This window comes from Corvus kubaryi, unplaced genomic scaffold (assembly GCF_017639235.1).
Source record: "Corvus kubaryi isolate FWS band 111438036 unplaced genomic scaffold, C.kubaryi_AGA036_p1.0 133, whole genome shotgun sequence".
Taxonomy (NCBI): Eukaryota; Metazoa; Chordata; class Aves; order Passeriformes; family Corvidae; genus Corvus; species Corvus kubaryi.
In genome coordinates, this window is record NW_024580667.1 from 1860167 (window position 1) to 1876417 (window position 16251).

Here is a 16251-nt window from a genome sequence, read left to right on the forward strand (position 1 = left end):
TGGTGCCTCTACTGACACCCTGTGAAGGGTCTGCTTAGCAAAGGGTGAGGAAAATGTACCCCTCTCCCACTCTGGTGTCCCTGGGGAGCAGGACAGAGGGATGACGTGGACAATGAACCTGGGGGCACTTGCTGATAATCCTGGGAATATCCCCCCCTTCTCTCTCCACCCTGCCAGCTGGGTTATGTTTGTAATACAGAGTCTTAACAAGGTTTAAAAAGAAACGAATAAAATCATTAAAAACCCTTGTTGGTCACTCTTTGGGACTTCCTGATTTTCTGCCAGTGACAGAAGAACATCTTTTTCCTGTTGGAGCCAAGCTGAACATCTTCCTTTTTTTACAGGGGTTGTGTTGCAGTTATTTGGAGCTGATTTTCACAGTCAGCTTTTGAGCCTCTACAAACAGCAGATGTTTTGTGTTTATGAGTTGGTCTCCAAGCACACTGGAATGGCAGCTTTTACTGGGTTTTCATTGACTTCTGCAGTTACTGTAAAAAGGCAGCAAATACTCAGGATCTGCAGTGATTGAAAGCAGAATGTGTTTTTGGCTGCGTGACCTGAATACCTCTGTGCTTTCATTGCTGCTTGTGTTAGGTTGGCCTCTTAAAAATCACACAAAATTGTAGGATAATGAATCCTTCCCCAGAGATCAAGAGTGTGCCATATGCTGAATCATGCTCTGAGACAAGCTGGCAAGGCTGTACAACATCATCTCTGCCAAGCACAGCCTGCTGGTTTTATGTATCCTGTAGCTATGTGCAGCATAAAAACCCCCATATCATTGACAAAAGTTTCCAGCATGACTTTAAATAAGTTATCTGGGCTTTGGTCACCTCTACTGCAATATTTACCTGCTCTTTTAAAACAGATTTGGAGCTGCTTGTCTGAGAAATGAGCAGCATTTCCTCAGACAATCCTGGGTTGGCTGTGCTAATTGTGCAGGAAATACTCAGACACCATCTAGAATCCAGTGGGGAGCTTCACTGCTTAACCCCTTATTTTTTTCCTCTTTTTCTCCTCTCTTATTTTTTAAAATTTTTTAGTAGTTTATGGTTTGAATTGCTGCTGTTAAAACAGTTCAAGTTTTGAAGTTGCTCCAGTAATTGAGAAGATAAATATTCATTATGATGATGGAGTGGCTCCTGGGCTATGACATAGGTTTGTAGTGCCATGTCAAAGGTCTCTAGATGTTTTTTCTGTCTTCTAGTTAATGCTTTATCATCTGAGCCCAGACACTGGACTCCTGTAAGTCCTGCATCCCATCTAACAATCATGTCTAGGATTTTGGATGCTGCATGGTGGCTTCTGAAACTATGCTGGGTGTCTGGGCTCAGGTGTCCAGATGGTTCCCTGGTGCCCTCTCCTAAGTGATGTTCTTTAAAAATGGAATTTATTTAGAATCACTGAGTGTAAAATAGCAGAATTGAATTTTTCCAGCACTTTTTTTTTTTTTCCTTCTTCCATCAGCTTAGCAAATATTAATCAAAGTTTTCATCTTTGCAATAAGCACTGGAAATGGAGCAGCCTGCTGTTACATCCTTTCTAGCCTACAGTCAAATATATATTTGAGGCTTAATTCTTCACTGAGGCTTTGTTCAAAGGCTGAAGAATTAGGAGAAAGAAGACTGTGCAGAATATGTAAGCAGGAGAAGTACACAGCTTGGTAAAGCTCTCAGCAGGCAGGTGAAAGTGAGGATAGCTACATCCCATCCTTTTTCTAAGTTGGAAGAGGAGTACTGAGGTCTATTTATACCTGATTTTTTTTTTTTTTTCCTGTGTGCAGCTGTAAGATGTAAATTTCCAGCTCTATTCTGAGAGTTCATTTCAGTCTGGTGGAGGAATAAAAATAACATAAACCCTCATGGCTACACTGGGATGGCTTGTTCTTGTGGAGTGGTAACTTGCTCCACAAGTATTCTTAGCAGCCAGTGGAATTCTCGGAATAAGATCCTTCCTAGTACTAGAAGAGAACTCAGAATTCACAGCTTAGGCAATGCTGGTAAAATCCAGGCTTTTATAATTCAGGGATTGCAATGCTCAAATGGAACAGATTCGAAAAAGTAAGTGATTGCTTAACATAAAGCACTCACTGTCCATAATTTAATTCAGTTGGAAAGATAGCCTGTACTTAGATCAGTGAGGAAGATGATGTTACAGAGTCTGAAAAATGGGCTAAATATTTGTACAGAAAGGAGATAATACATGGTTTTACACAGAAATGTATTCTTTCAGAAACGTCTTGTATACAATGTTGTAGGACTCAGTAGATTGATTGTCAGCTTTAAGTAGACCACATTTATGTGGTGGGGTGAGGGAAGATTGGAAACTGTTCTATTCCACTGAATGTACTCAATATGTGGGGGTTTTGCCACTTGAAATTGTTCCTCAATAGAACAGAAACTTGATTCTATTACAGACTCTGTGCACTCAGACAGAACAACCAGATACCGCTGGATATTCTGAATATAGTCTCTGCTCTCTCTGTGTACTCCGGGTATCCAAGCCAAGACGTTTTTAAAAACCATAATTTTCTGTGATAAAATAGATACTTGTTTTTAGAAATTATTTTGGAACTATTTGATTTCTTGATACATATTTTGTTTCTTTGTTCTTTTCTCTCTCTCATCTATTGCTGGGGGACGCTGCAGGATCCAGAGATGCAGCATTTACTCACTGACAGTGAGAACTGCAGCGTGTCACTGAGCTCCAGCACCGTGGCCACTGGGGAAGGAAGGCATGGGACATCAGCCATTAGCTTCCTTGGGGCCCTGAGGATACCTGTGAGTGCCTGTGCTGCTCTTAAGAATTAAATTTTGCCTCAGAATTCATATTTCCATGAAGTTCTGGGTGGAGTGGTAGAGAGTATTAACTTTGCATCACAATCTTGGAATGCTGAGGACTTTGGGCTTGGTTTATTTGGAGGAAAGGAGGCTGAGAGGGGACCTCATTGCTCCCTGCAGCTTCCTGAGGAGGGCAAGTGGAGAGAGAGCTGCTGATCTCTCTTTGACAGTGTTCAAGAGGCATTTGGATAATGACTTTATCAGAGTGTTTCATTCAACTTGTGTCAGCCCTGAAGGGGTCAGGCAGCTGGACTGGGTGGTTGCTGTAGGTCCTGACTGAAACAGTTTATTCCATCCTAAAGTCCATTCTAAACGTTAACTGAACCTGATGACATGTAGGTGTTAAGGATGGAATAGCAAACTGAGTCCATAAGCACATCTCTGTGTCAGACCTTCCTTCTATGGCTCCCCTTTTTACATTGCTCAGCATTTTTAAAAGCTTTAGTCTTAAAATCTCTTGTCTGAGAAGTTTCAGGACTTTCAGCCCAAACATTTGGACTGCTGCTAAAGGAAAGGAAGTTTCCTTGAGGTCAGAACCTGTCATTTTTGATTGTCCTCTCAACCTGAAGCCTAAATGCAGAAGTAGGATTATTTGGATCATGTGTAGAGTAAAAAAAAAATCCTGCACCCACCTACTGTATTCCTGCGACCTCTCATTGTGTTTAGTCTGGTCCTCAACTGTTTTTCCTGTGGCAAAGTGAAAATAGTGGGTGAAAAATTGCTTCTGTTGCCACCTGGAGTCTCTGAAACCCTGTGGTATTTGTCCTGCTTGTTGCTGGGAAGGTCACGGCTGAGTGTGGAGTGTGTGTGCTGCTCCTCAGGATAACTGCAGCCCTCCATACCAGGGATTTAAGAAATCTGGTTTCAAACAAAAAGTTATCTGATGGTGAGGGGAATGAAGATGGGTTAATTTGGCAGTTTAGTTGCATGTCTGTGCAGTAAGTAGACTTTTATGTGCCCAGAAGGAAAGAGGATGGAGCAAGTTAGAGCTTTAAACAGGTCATTGCCCAGTCTGTGGTGTGCTCTTTCCACATTCTGATCTGAGCTGTGTCAGACTGGTTTAGTGGCTTTTTATAAAGAGCTGAACAATAAGGGAGAAATCTTGGACCCATCTGAAGGAAGGAGATAAAGAGCACAAAAAGATGCCAGTTGCTCTGGAACACGCTCCAAACCTGCTATAAGGCTGTATTACAACTTTATTCGAGGGAAATAAGTGATGCAGGTGTCCCAAACGGTATAAAATCCTTCACATTTCATTTCAGTGCTCTCTGCTCAGGTTATTCAGTACCATTTTAATGTTCTCTCTTCAGGCAGTTCAGTACAATTGAAAGAAAATATGTAAGTAAAATACCACAGTCTGCTCAGAGTGCAAGCTTTGTGCTCTCAGGGGAAGAATGCTTCTTGGGAAATCATGAGAGAAAAAGAAAAGCCTAAATGCTTCCTAGAAACCATTCTCGTAATGGTCTGTGAAAGCAAATAGCTCTGTTAAGATACTGACTCCCTGTTTTCTTTATTCTCTCAGGGAGTTGTGGAGTTCTCCCTTTGTCTCCTGTTTGCAAAGCTGGTGAGCTACACTTTCCTCTTCTGGCTTCCCCTCTACATCACAAATGTCGGTGAGTATCACATGAAAGGGATACAGAATTATGGCTACAAAGTGTCTGCAAATAGGAGCTTGGAATAAATAAGAAAATAAACATTACTGCTTCTGAAAGAGGCTTTCTCTGCTGCAGTAGCAGGGGAGTTATAAGTCACCAAGCAGCATATTTCTCAGGTTTATGAATTCAGTGTTATGAGAGGGCATTTTCAAAACAAACAAAAGTGTCTGGCTTATCTTCAGTAATTCCAGGCATAAATACCTTGTCTTTGGCTCTTGCAAACAAATCAAAAAGTCTTACTTACTAACAATGTTGTTCATGATTGAAATGCCCTATTAAAACCTATACAAAATAATGTAAATGAGCTTCTTTATCTGTTCAGGACTGCTTTTTTGGTTTTTTTATGCTTCAGAGTGCAAGATGGACCAACTTTTTAGGGTCTGTTGTGATAGGAAAAGGGGCAATGATTTTAAACTAAAAGAGGGCAGATTTAGACTAGATATAAAGAAGAAATTTTTCACAATGAGGGTGGTGAAATGCTGCAGCAGGTTGCCCAGAGAAGCTGTGGATGCCCCATCCATGGCAACATTCAAGCTTAGGTTGGATGGAGCTCTGAGCAGCCTGATCTAGTTGAAGATGTCCCTGCTCATGGCAAGTTGGACTGGATGACCTTTAAAGATCCCTTCCAACCCAGACCATTCTGTAATTGTGTGATTATAAAACTGGTAAAATGTCTCTTGCAGTGAGAGTAATTGCATTCAAAAGTCTGCATTGCTGAATGCCTACTTATGTTCTTATTTCTTTTACACAGTGTCACCTTACTGTGGCTTATTCTGGTGAATAAACAACTCTGCTGTAAGGTGCCTTTGCCCTGGCATTACAAGACTGCTGAGATTTCCATATTTTATAGTCTAGAAATGAAACAAGTGTTTTGTTTCTCTCACCAGAGCATCTTGATGCCAAAAGAGCTGGGGACCTTTCCACACTGTTTGATGTGGGTGGGATTTTTGGTAAGTTTTAATATTATTTCACACTCTTAATCAGGAAAGGCTCTGGTACACACAACTTACATATTTTATAGTTCGTATGCATGATTTCCACTGAAGAAGAGTGGCAGTAAAGGTACTGAGCTGAGAGCAGTGTTGAAAAGTGAAAATCTAGTAAAATATCTTTACAGCCAGTGATACTGTCCAGTGCAGATGGGAAGAGTCAAATTACAGAATCTTTCAGCTCCATCAGCTCTGGCCCATGAGTCTTGGTCACCACCTATCAAAATATCTTCCTTTTGTCACTCTAACTTAAGAGAACTGTCCCAGTTTGTACAGTTGTGTGGGTTTTGTGGGCACAAAGGTGAATGGCCACAGGTGTCTTGGTTTGGTTTTTTTTTGATAAAAATGGGAGATCATAATAAGGACCAGGCTATTCCTTTCTCATTTGTAAGGTGACCATTGAATAAATTTTGATGCAGTGCAGACAGCTGAACTCATAATAAAGCAAACATCATCATCCTGAAGCACAGCTGACTTACCCCAACCACACATCCCCTCTCCACTTCCCCCATTTCCCTTCTGGAAATAAGCCCTGTATCAGTCCTTTGGAAAATAAGGCTCATGATGGAGAAGTTTCCCTGGATCAAGAGCTGTGTAGCTCAAGGTGTTGGTGTCAGGATGTGTTGCAGTTATTGTTCTGTTTTTTCCTGGGCGTGACTTCTGCTTATTTCATCCCAGAGAGCTCAAAGCCAGACTCAGCAGTACCTTGGAGAGGTGGGTGACATCTTCCAGCAGCATCTTATTCTGCTGTGAATACAGGCTGAACAGTGTGTCAGTGCTGCTTGGATGTCTGGTGTTTATATTTAAATTCAAGTAGGATGGGAGCAATTTGGAGATGGGCAGCTGGGAAGGGAGGGGCAGGCCCAGCAGTATTTAGGAATCTGGAGAATCCAGAGAGTTTCCTTTCCTTCTCCTTGTGCAAGTTCCCTTAATAGAATCTTGACAGAGCCTTCCCTCAGCCCTTTCAGTCCCCTCCAGCCACACCCTCAGATCAGTTCTTCTGTTGTTGGAAAACACAAGAAGCAGAGGGAAATTCAAGAGCCTGGGTTAACTACCTGGAGAGAAAACCAAGGATTTCATTTGCCCCAAGATCTAAAATAGCCCATTTCCCCTGGTTGTAGTATGACAGGGACAGAGAACCAAGTTTTCTGTTGCGTGTGAGGTTTTAAGAGACCAGTGAGTGGATTCCAGAACTGCAGCAGTGGGGCCATGTGGCACCTGGGAAAAGGCTTTTTGCCTTGGACATTTGTTTGGAATAAACAATGAGGAGGAGCAACTGTCTGCTTCTGTTACTTTCAGGTCAAAACTGGTTGGGTTAATGAGGATGTTGCTGTGTGAATTATGTGTAACTGTGCTGTAAAAGTCGTTGGGTTGTGTTTCATTAAATAAAACTGATGTCTTTTGTGCAAAGCACGCACTGAATGTTTTCCTCACGCCCCTGTGTGTTTTTTCAGGTGGGATTTTGGCAGGTCTCATTTCAGACAGGCTGGAGAAGAGGGCATCAACCTGCGGAATGATGTTGCTGCTTGCAGCACCCACAGTAAGAGCCTGCCCCTCTCTCACAGCTGTGGCTGAGGCTGTGATGCCATTCCCTGGACAGTTTTTCAGGCAGCATCTCCTAACCTGGATGTAAAGAGTCCAGGCCAGTTTAAAAACTGGCATGAGAAGTTGAGCAAGTATAGATATTGGGGCTAAACAAGCTAACAAGCTTGTCTACTAAACAAGCAAGCAAGTCTAATGTATTTTTGTTTACAGAATGTATGGAAAGTTTCACTCCCTTGTAAAGTTTGATGTTCAGTTGTTAGAATTTTAGCTGCTCAAAGGGTAAAATTTCTGAGCTGTAACTGTTGGAAAACCAGCAGATGGACATGGGAGATACATTTTTATTTGATCTTTTTATGATCTGTGTTCTGTGTTGAAGCTGCAGTTGGAGAGTTTAAAACTGAGTGGCCTCATAACACAACCCTTCTGAAAGGGCATAGGGGAATGGGATCCTACCCCTTATCTCCCTCCTGTGTCCAATCAAACAATCATTCTGCTGTGGTCTAAAATGGTTTAGTAAAACCTGGAACTTTCATGTAATACCAGCTAAGATAGCATGTAGTTAACATGAGGAACCCGGGATTAGTCCGTATGTTGGTATTCTGAGTGCTTATTTATTATCTTTACAGCTATACATGTTCTCTGCAGTCAGTAAAATGGGCCTTGAGGCTACTGTAGGTGAGTATTTTTAAACTATTCTGCCTAGCTTTCTGTGAACTTTGCATTTATGATCTTCGATGCCCCTTCCTTTTTTTTTTGGGTTTTTTTTCTATTTCATCTTTTGCCTTAGAGGAAGAACATGGCATCAAATTCCTTAGATTTGGTCTTGCAGGCTTTTTACAGGGTAAAGGGGGGAGATAGGAAACGAGTAAGGGGTGGCAAGAAAACAGATTTAGTTAATATCCTTAGTCTTTATGGAGCTTTTTGTGTCAGCACAGAATTTTTTATATCCCTTGTGCCCAATACCAGAGGTGTTTAAAGATTGCCTGTAGTACTTCTGACAGCAGTGTTAACTTTACTTGAATAGGCTGAATTCACCTGTGGCTTTCTGTTACCTCACACCAGAAGTGGAAACACAAGTGCTGACAGTGATGTCTCACCTACCTAAAGGCCTTGTTAGCTTTTAGGGTGCTCTGTAAGCAGAGAAGGGATTTATGGGTGTATCTTGTGAGCAACCCCTGCCCTCATGGTCAGTTTGGTCAAATATTCCCCATTCTCTGACCTACCAGGATCGATAAAGACCCTGGGAAGTGCTTTTTGTCTTAGCCCCATCTTCTGGTATGTTTGAGAATTCACATCATGGAGTGAGCATTGAAAAGAGAGAGAAGTGGATGCTGGTTTTCTTCCTTTCCCAATTCTGTATTGGGTCAGGGGAGCCAAGGAAGGATTAAGCCATTTGGGAACCATAGGCTGTGATGTCTCCTGTTGTTATAGCAAACAGTTGTTCATGCAACTCACATTTTCCTTTTTTTTTTAACTTGGAACAGTGATGCTGCTTATCAGTGGTGCCCTGGTAAATGGCCCTTATGCCCTGATCACCACTGCTGTCTCTGCTGACTTGGTGAGTTTGGCTTCCCCTGTGACATTTGGCCTCCAGAGAGAGCCCTTGGACATCTTCAGGGTCACCAGGGAAGGGGTTGCATTGTACCAAAGCAAAGGAATAAGGAGCTGGAAAGGCAGTGCTGAACTCAGCCACTGAGGTGGTTCTAGTGTGAGTGAGTGCCGTGCCTGTGAGAGGCTTCTAAATTATTCTTGACCACTCACAAGACAGACCAAATCTTGTGGGTGACAGCCCAGAGTGAATCTGAAGGTTGCATGCAAAGCCAGGCCTCTGTACAGGTGCCTTGCCCCTTTTATACTTTGCATTTTTAAATGATTGGAGGAGCTGTACCTGTGTGAGAGATGAGCTGGTGATTTAATTCCCATCAGTGCAAAAGCTATACCTGGCACAGACCTTTACAGAAGTAAAGGGATGTGAAAATAAAAAGTCCAGCAGGATCAGCTCAGCCAAGTCACAAATGCCACGTGGAAACATGAACACTGCTCATGAGGGAGACTTTGGAAGTTTGCTTTGTAATGTGTTGGTTCCTTAAGGCACTAAGCAAGATGCAAAAGCCCTCTAACAAATGTGCTAAGTACAGGAAAAGGAGTATCTGGCAGAAATCTCCAGACATCCTCTGGAGCCCTGTTCTTGGCCTGGAGGTGTTGGCAAGACCAAGGTGACCACCAGGCAATGCTCATTTCATCCTTGGCCTTGTTGAAGGGGCTTGCACTGCAAGGTGCTTAGGGCATCTCTGCAACACAGATCTGATGTGGAGGGGTGTGAGATAGATGATGTTATCAGGGCTTTTTCAGAGCTCAGCTCAGCATTGGTCCAAGCCACCTCTGTCCCTCCAGGGTACCCATAAAAGCCTGAAAGGGAACGCCAGAGCCTTGTCCACAGTGACGGCGATCATCGACGGGACGGGATCTATGGGTAAGCCAAGGCCACCTGCCTCACCTGGGACAGGTTAAAACAAAGCATTTTTGAGAAACTAGGCTCTTCAGGTCACATTTTACCAGGACTCAGAACAGTTTGGGAAATGAGGAATAGCACAAATTTAGCCTGAAACCTCCAGTGGTCCCACACCTGAGGGTGGGAGGAAGAGGGAGGATCACTGATACTGGGCACAGACAGCAAAAGGAGATGTCACTGGACTGTTCTGGGATCAGGGATATTTTATTTATGCCCTCCATGTGGAAGGGAAAACAGTATAAAATTCAGCTCAGTACTGGATGGGCATTTTGTTGAGCCAAAGGCAGATGTTTATCACACATCCAGTTTTCCAGCTTCCCTGTGTTAGGTTTCCCACTGGCTTCCCATCTGTAGCAGTAATGTTTTGCACTTCCCAGGACTTTTTAATACATCAGGTAATACTGAGTTAACATAGTGGAAAAACAGATGCTCTTAATTCAGAATAACTACATTTCAGTACAGTAAATCTTACACAGTTCTGACAGTATATTATATAAAATACCAAAATATAATACCGATATTATATTTTAGGTGCAGCTTTGGGGCCTCTCTTGGCTGGCCTTATTTCCCCATCTGGTTGGAACAACGTGTTTTACATGCTCATGGTGGCAGATGCATGTGCCTTGCTAGTAAGTGTAAAAACACTATTTGGTTGCTGTGTATTTCTCTTGTGCCAAATGATCCCAAAATGCAAATTGTCCTTTTGCCACTTCAGTATTCTGTGTTGTATTAGACTTCCAGTGGTGTAGGAGAATTTCAGTCTTAACAGCAAATTTGCTTGTTTTGAAATTCTCATCTAATTTTAATCAAAAGTGCAGATCAGTTCTGCTGCACTTCAGTTCCTGAGCAAATACCCAGCTGTTAATTGCTGGCTGAGCAGCTTAGAGCAGGCATAATTGCAAGTAAAGCTTCATATTTAGACCTAGAAGTTGTCTCAGATTCCACTCACGGAAGAATCACTTCTGGTTTCTTTAAAGCCAGTCTAGCAAAGCTGCAACAAATGTTTTCCTACATTGCTGTATCAACAAAATCACCCTGATAATGTTGAAAGTTAATACATCACATTTTCCAGATGGGCCCTGAAAGTGCTGTACTAAGTTAGATGAAGAAATGGCAATCCTGGCTTTTGACAGTAACCAGGAGCAGATGTTTGGGAAAAAAAGAGCACACAGGTGGTGGCTTGGTGCAAAGCACTGAGCTCTGGGCTTGTGCAGAGGAGCTGAGTGTCATTCCCTTCCTGACACAAGAAAATCAGAAACCCTTTGAGTTACAATGGAGGCTTTTTTTTCTAAATTCAAATTAAACCCCAAATGTAAAAGTAATTTTTTCACGTTTAAGAGTTAATCTCTGGAAATTAAATAAATACATTAGATAAGTTAATAGCTGAAGTGTGTTGCCACTGGTAGCCAGCTGCTTTATAAATCCTGGTTTGTGCTGGTTTCAGTGTTTGGTATTTCATGCTGCAGAGTGAGGGCTGGGATGCTGTCATATTTTTCCTAGATAAAGTTCTCAGTGTTTTTCTCTTACAGTTATTGATTAAAATGAAAAAACGCCACATTTCTTTGCAGAATCAATTAAAACGCCTTTGCAAAGCTCTGGTTTTGAGAGGTTTGACTCTGCAGTTGTAATAAATCCTTTTTTGCATAACTGTTCTGCTTGTCCTGGTTTTTGCAGTGCAGCATATGGATGCCTGTGTTCAAATGTTATTTCTCCAAGGATACCTGGAGGGGTGTAGCCTCTTACGTGGTGTTCAGTTCTCTCACTCTTGGCCATTTCTGTGCCTCTGAAAAATAAGGTTTAACTTCTTAAAACAGTTAAACAAACTTACATTTTTATAATAGTGAGATTCTGAGGATAACATAACCTGAAAGAGTGAGGAGCCCTGAAAGCTCCAATTCTGTCTTTCACGTGCATGAGAACCATCAATCGTATTTGTAAAATCACTTTCCCTGCTACTCTCTCAATAATCCTTTTGAAGTGCACTTGGAAGCCCTGGTGCTGCACAGACAAGCAAACGTGACTGTCTGTACTCACCCTGACTAATTGTGGTATTAAAGCTTTTCACACACACAGTTGTTCTTGCAAATAGCAGCTAAAATACTTCTATGCTCCAAAATTCCTTTCTGACACGTTTTCTTGCAGCCTCGGGGTCCCTCTGCTGGTTTCTTTACACATCTGCTGGTAAAATAACCAGAAAACCATTCTGGTTTTTATGAAGAAATTGACCTCTCAGATGCAGAAAGGAAATTATTTTCCTCTTGCCTGTCTATTGTGAAAGCTTCTCTTCCAAACATTACTGAGCATCTGTAAATCTTTATTTTTTTTTAAACTGAGTTCAGCATTACAGGGTTATGTTTCAAATGAAAAACACTCCAAATAACAATGAATAATTCTGTTTCTTACCTTGTTTATCTGTGTGATACTAACAGAGATTCTGTGATTGTTTTTGCAGCTCTTACTCCGTCTTATCCAGAAGGAACTTCAGTGTCATGCAGATCACAGCCTGTAAGTGTTTTGCATGGCTGCTGCTCTTTAGTAACACTTCCTAAGCACATTAGTAAGCCTTCCATTTATAATCATATATGATCATTAAGGCTGGAGAAGACCTCCAAGATCAATGCCAACCTTTGCCCCATAACACCTAGATGTAGACTGGACATGTTAAGGTTTGTGTATATCCATTTCTGTCTGTTTTAATTCAGCTTCAAAAGAGTAACCTCAGTTTGATGTTTTCAAACCATGGACACTTCCCTTCTTTTGAAAAAATACCTGAAAACACATCTCTGTCACAATCTCTTGTTTGTGGGGGTTTTTTTTCCCAAATATTTGACCCTCATGGGTTTGGATGCCTTAGGATTTCGGCTTTTATATTTTTCAGATCCTGTACTGCTTTAGAGTGTAACTCTAAAACTCCATAGCCTGCTAGCTACTGTTCTCCCATCCTGGTTAGACATAACAAATCCTCTCTAGGCCTAGGACTCAAGGACACCCTGTTGTCCCAGGCCCTGAAATATGTAAACTAAGCCTCTAAAAAGGGGGAACAAATTTGGGGTAATGACATCATTGCCTGAAATTGTATTTGGAAGATTAACCCTGGTATGCAAATGGACCCAACTTAAAAAAATATGAAAAACTGGTGACCAGTGGTCCATTTTGGGTGTAGCCCTAGGGCTCTGTACCCATAGTGTACCTCAGTGAAGGCCCTTCAATAAATACCTGCTTTTATCCTCTTAATTCTGGCTAGCCTCTGTTTTCACTCAGCCCCAACAAGGCATCAGTTTCATCGTGCAGGTGGGGAATTTCCTGCCCTGTCTTTAATAATGGTTCAAAATGTAACTTTTTCCAAAAGTTCTCCTTAAAGAAAAGGGTGACTCTGAATTTACAGTGTTTTGTAGTGAAAAAAAGCCCAAAACACATCCACAGAATCAATACACAAAATCTAAATTGAGTCCCTTGGTTGTAGAATTTTGGAGGAGTAAAATGGAGAGAATATAAAAATGCGTGGCAGGGGCTGGATCCTGCCTTTTGGTGTCACACCTCAGCTTTTCCTGCCTGGTTGCTGTTCTTCCCCAGGTTTAAAGAGCACTGAGCTACAAGACCAGAGCTGGGATAAGGAGTGTGCCAGTGGCTGGAGCTCTTCCCTGAAAACCAAATTCCGTGGGACACCTTATCCTGTATTTGAGTTTCTGTGTGGTGAAGAGCTTTGTACGTTTGCTGGGAGCAGTGTGAGACATGCAGCTGGTAAATCCCTGAAGCTCTGATTTTTGCACATGAATAAGTACCTCAGGATGCCACCTGTTCATCAGATGAAGAGATGGGGACTTGGGGAAGGTTTCAGCAGCACGCCTCAACTGAGCCAAAGAGAAATACCAAGTGCCTTTTTTATTTCTTTTGATAGGATGTTTTTAATTAAAACTATGGACTGTGTATTTGCCAAAAATCAAGGGAAAGCTAGAGCAGGAGGAAGTTGAAATTTTAACAGTCTGCAAGTGACTGTCCCAGTGTCAGTGAGCAAAGGATGTGTCTTTTATGTCATCTTGTGTACACTGAGAGCATCACTTTCTAGAGGACAATATCAGCTGGTTATTAAGATGTGCTGCTATTAGTACTTGAAGCTGCTCAGACAATAATCACCCCACTGTATTATTAGATTTTAGCTACAGCACTACTTCCCAAGGACAGCATCTGGCCTTTTGGTAGGTTATAAAATAGAATTTACTCTTGCTGTGTACTGCAGTTAGCAGTTTTCACAGATTCTCTGGATGGATGTTAGTCCTCCATTAGGACTGTGCAGAAGAAAAGGAGTCCTAAGCAACAAAAAGCAGTTCATGAGTCAGAATTTCCAGTGGGGGCTCTAATGATTTTTCAGGGCATTATAAACTGGTGGTGCAAATGTCATGGAATTGTGCTGCTCTGCTAGGCTGGGCTGACATGAGAGGTGGTTTCTTCAGGGTGGCAGAGAGCTGTGAACTGTCCTGTGCTTCAGCACCACAGGACTGAGCAGATGGAGCTGCGTTGGTGCCCACTGGCTCGGGGATCTCTGCTGGGTTTCAGTGCTGGTGTGTGTACATGGAAGTCACCGTCAGATCTGGGCCTTAATATCCAGAAATCTCTCTCTAGTGGCTACTTTCAAGTGGCTCTGGGTTTCACATTTGGAGCCAAAATATCAGAGAAGAAAAATTACCTGTGTGGGTGGTAGTTTAGAAGAGAACATTTGAGTAACTAGTGCTACCCAGCAAAATAGATGGTTTAAAGTCTTCAGAACGTATCATTTCTTTGTACAGCTGTCTGCTTTGCAAACAGAATGTTTCTGTGATTTTTTTTTTTTTTTTAAGATGTACAAAGTGAAAAGAAATCTTCTTTTGTATGGGATGTTTATACTTAGATCACAAAGATTAGGTAATTTAAACTGTGTGTTGTCCTTAACTGTATTTATTAAAGCTCTAGGCCTTTGTCTTGCTCTTAAGTTTTGTGAGACAGTGCAGTAGTCTTTACACTTTGATTAGCAAAACACTCTAAAAGCCCTGCAAAATATTCAGGAATGTCCCATCAGCTACTGGTGTTGTGTTCCACGTGCTGGCACAACACTTAATTTCCAGGGCTGTTTTGTACCTGCTCAGTCTTTGAGTTGCTTCTCTGGTTTGATCCAGCACGTGCTTTGTGCTTGACTGGAGCAGTGTCAGAACGGGCTCATTTTTAACTGTTCTGCTGAGCAGAGCTGCAGGGATGACCTCAGACTCACAGGGACTCAGGCAAGGTGCCAGGTCCTTGCAGGGAGCTCTAGGAGGGTCCTGTCCCTGCACTTCGCTGGATGGAAGGTTGACCTCACATTTTGGGTAAACCAGGGGGGATACTCAACATATGAGCGAGCTAAAAAATCTGTGCTGTGCTTGGGCTGTGGTTAAATGTGACAGAATTGTGCAGCAATGTTACTTGAAAGGATTTCCATCCTCCTGGAATGGGAAACTGCTCCTGGAATGTCAAACTGCTCCTCGTTCAGCCAGGCTGAAACAGCTTGATGGGGCAAAAATGACATTGCAACCCCAAAACAGCAGTCCTGGCACAACTTCAGTGTATCTGTGGGGAGGGAGGGATGGATGGAGGACTACATTAGCTGAAGATTCCAATCCCTTTCCCCAAAAATACATACAGAGCTTATACTAGTTTATTGAAACAGTTCAAACTCTGCTGTGCTCAGATTTTGAGAAGTTGTTCCCTGTTGGCTGAAGTCTGAGGTTAAAAAGCTTTTGGTTGTATTTCTAAAGATATTTAACTGTGTTTTGGGTTTTACTTGTTGGGGCTGCTGCTGTTATTTATTTATTTATTTGAATAGCTTTTGCACTGCAGTGACTCGGGTATGGGGTAATGACAGATTGCATTTCAGTTCCTCCCAGCTACAAATTTGTTGGACAAAAAGGTTAAAGATTTGTTTTTCTTGTTTTAGAAACCCTAAAGGTCCCCCAGATAGTGAATAAACTGTGTGTTTTGTTAGTATCAGGTGTCTGTATCCATTAATCTGGAAATGGGCAAGACTGACAAAATTTTGTATGTAAAAATGTGAGTGACCAGTAGGTACAGCCAAATTTAAATGCAACTGCAGGGTTGGTTTGTTGTTTTTTAATGCTGATTATTGTGAACTTTATCCATTCATCATCCTGTGTTGAATAAAAATAGATTCTATTCTAAACAGAGAAGTGTTGAGTACTTTATCTTTTACATCTCCACGAAGAAATGTTCCATTTATTGGTTGGAAGGACAGACATCCCTGCTGGGACATTTGCCTGAGTCAGGGGCTGAGTCTGGCTCCTCTGACGTAGTTTTAAGGTGACTTTTTTTGTTGTCTGCTTTGCTTGCTCTTCAGTTTATATGGAATTGATATTGAAAAGCTTCATCCTTTCTTTCTAGCTCTGATCATCTCGAATTATTGTCTTGATTCTGTTACAGTGTTTGATGGGGTTTTTGTGCCTCTGCCTGACATGCAATGTCCAAACCACAGATGTGCTGGGGAAAAACTGATTGAAAAGGAAAACAACTTCTAGTTACAGAATTTCTGATCAAAATGTGCCTGAAGTACCTCCCAGGGATAGGCAAATAATAGCTGGGGTGTCTTACAAAAGAAGGGAGACGCAAATCCCAGTTTCTGTTCTGCCTAATGGGGAGCAGGAGCCTCCCTTGTGAAAATCTTTGTGAAAACCCTGGTTGTCACTGGA

The 16251-nt window shown here is 42.0% G+C and overlaps 1 protein-coding gene across 6 annotated transcripts in view; it reads left to right on the forward strand.

Annotated features, from left to right (window-relative positions):
- SLC37A1 (solute carrier family 37 member 1) overlaps positions 1–15730 on the forward strand; it is a 36315-nt gene extending 20585 nt beyond the window's left edge. For 5 of the 6 annotated variants that reach the window (XM_042033788.1, XM_042033758.1, XM_042033777.1 and 2 more), the window contains exons 12-21: positions 2649–2780; positions 4363–4453; positions 5383–5445; positions 6939–7024; positions 7656–7704; positions 8514–8587; positions 9424–9502; positions 10073–10170; positions 11994–12046; positions 13115–15730. In XM_042033788.1, the coding sequence (XP_041889722.1) occupies positions 2649–2780; positions 4363–4453; positions 5383–5445; positions 6939–7024; positions 7656–7704; positions 8514–8587; positions 9424–9502; positions 10073–10170; positions 11994–12046; positions 13115–13130 (741 nt within the window). In that variant the 3' untranslated portion in view covers positions 13131–15730. The remainder of the gene's footprint in view (positions 1–2648; positions 2781–4362; positions 4454–5382; positions 5446–6938; positions 7025–7655; positions 7705–8513; positions 8588–9423; positions 9503–10072; positions 10171–11993; positions 12047–13114) is intronic. The other variant, XM_042033808.1, reaches the window with a different exon arrangement.
- Positions 15731–16251: the final 521 nt, after the last annotated feature.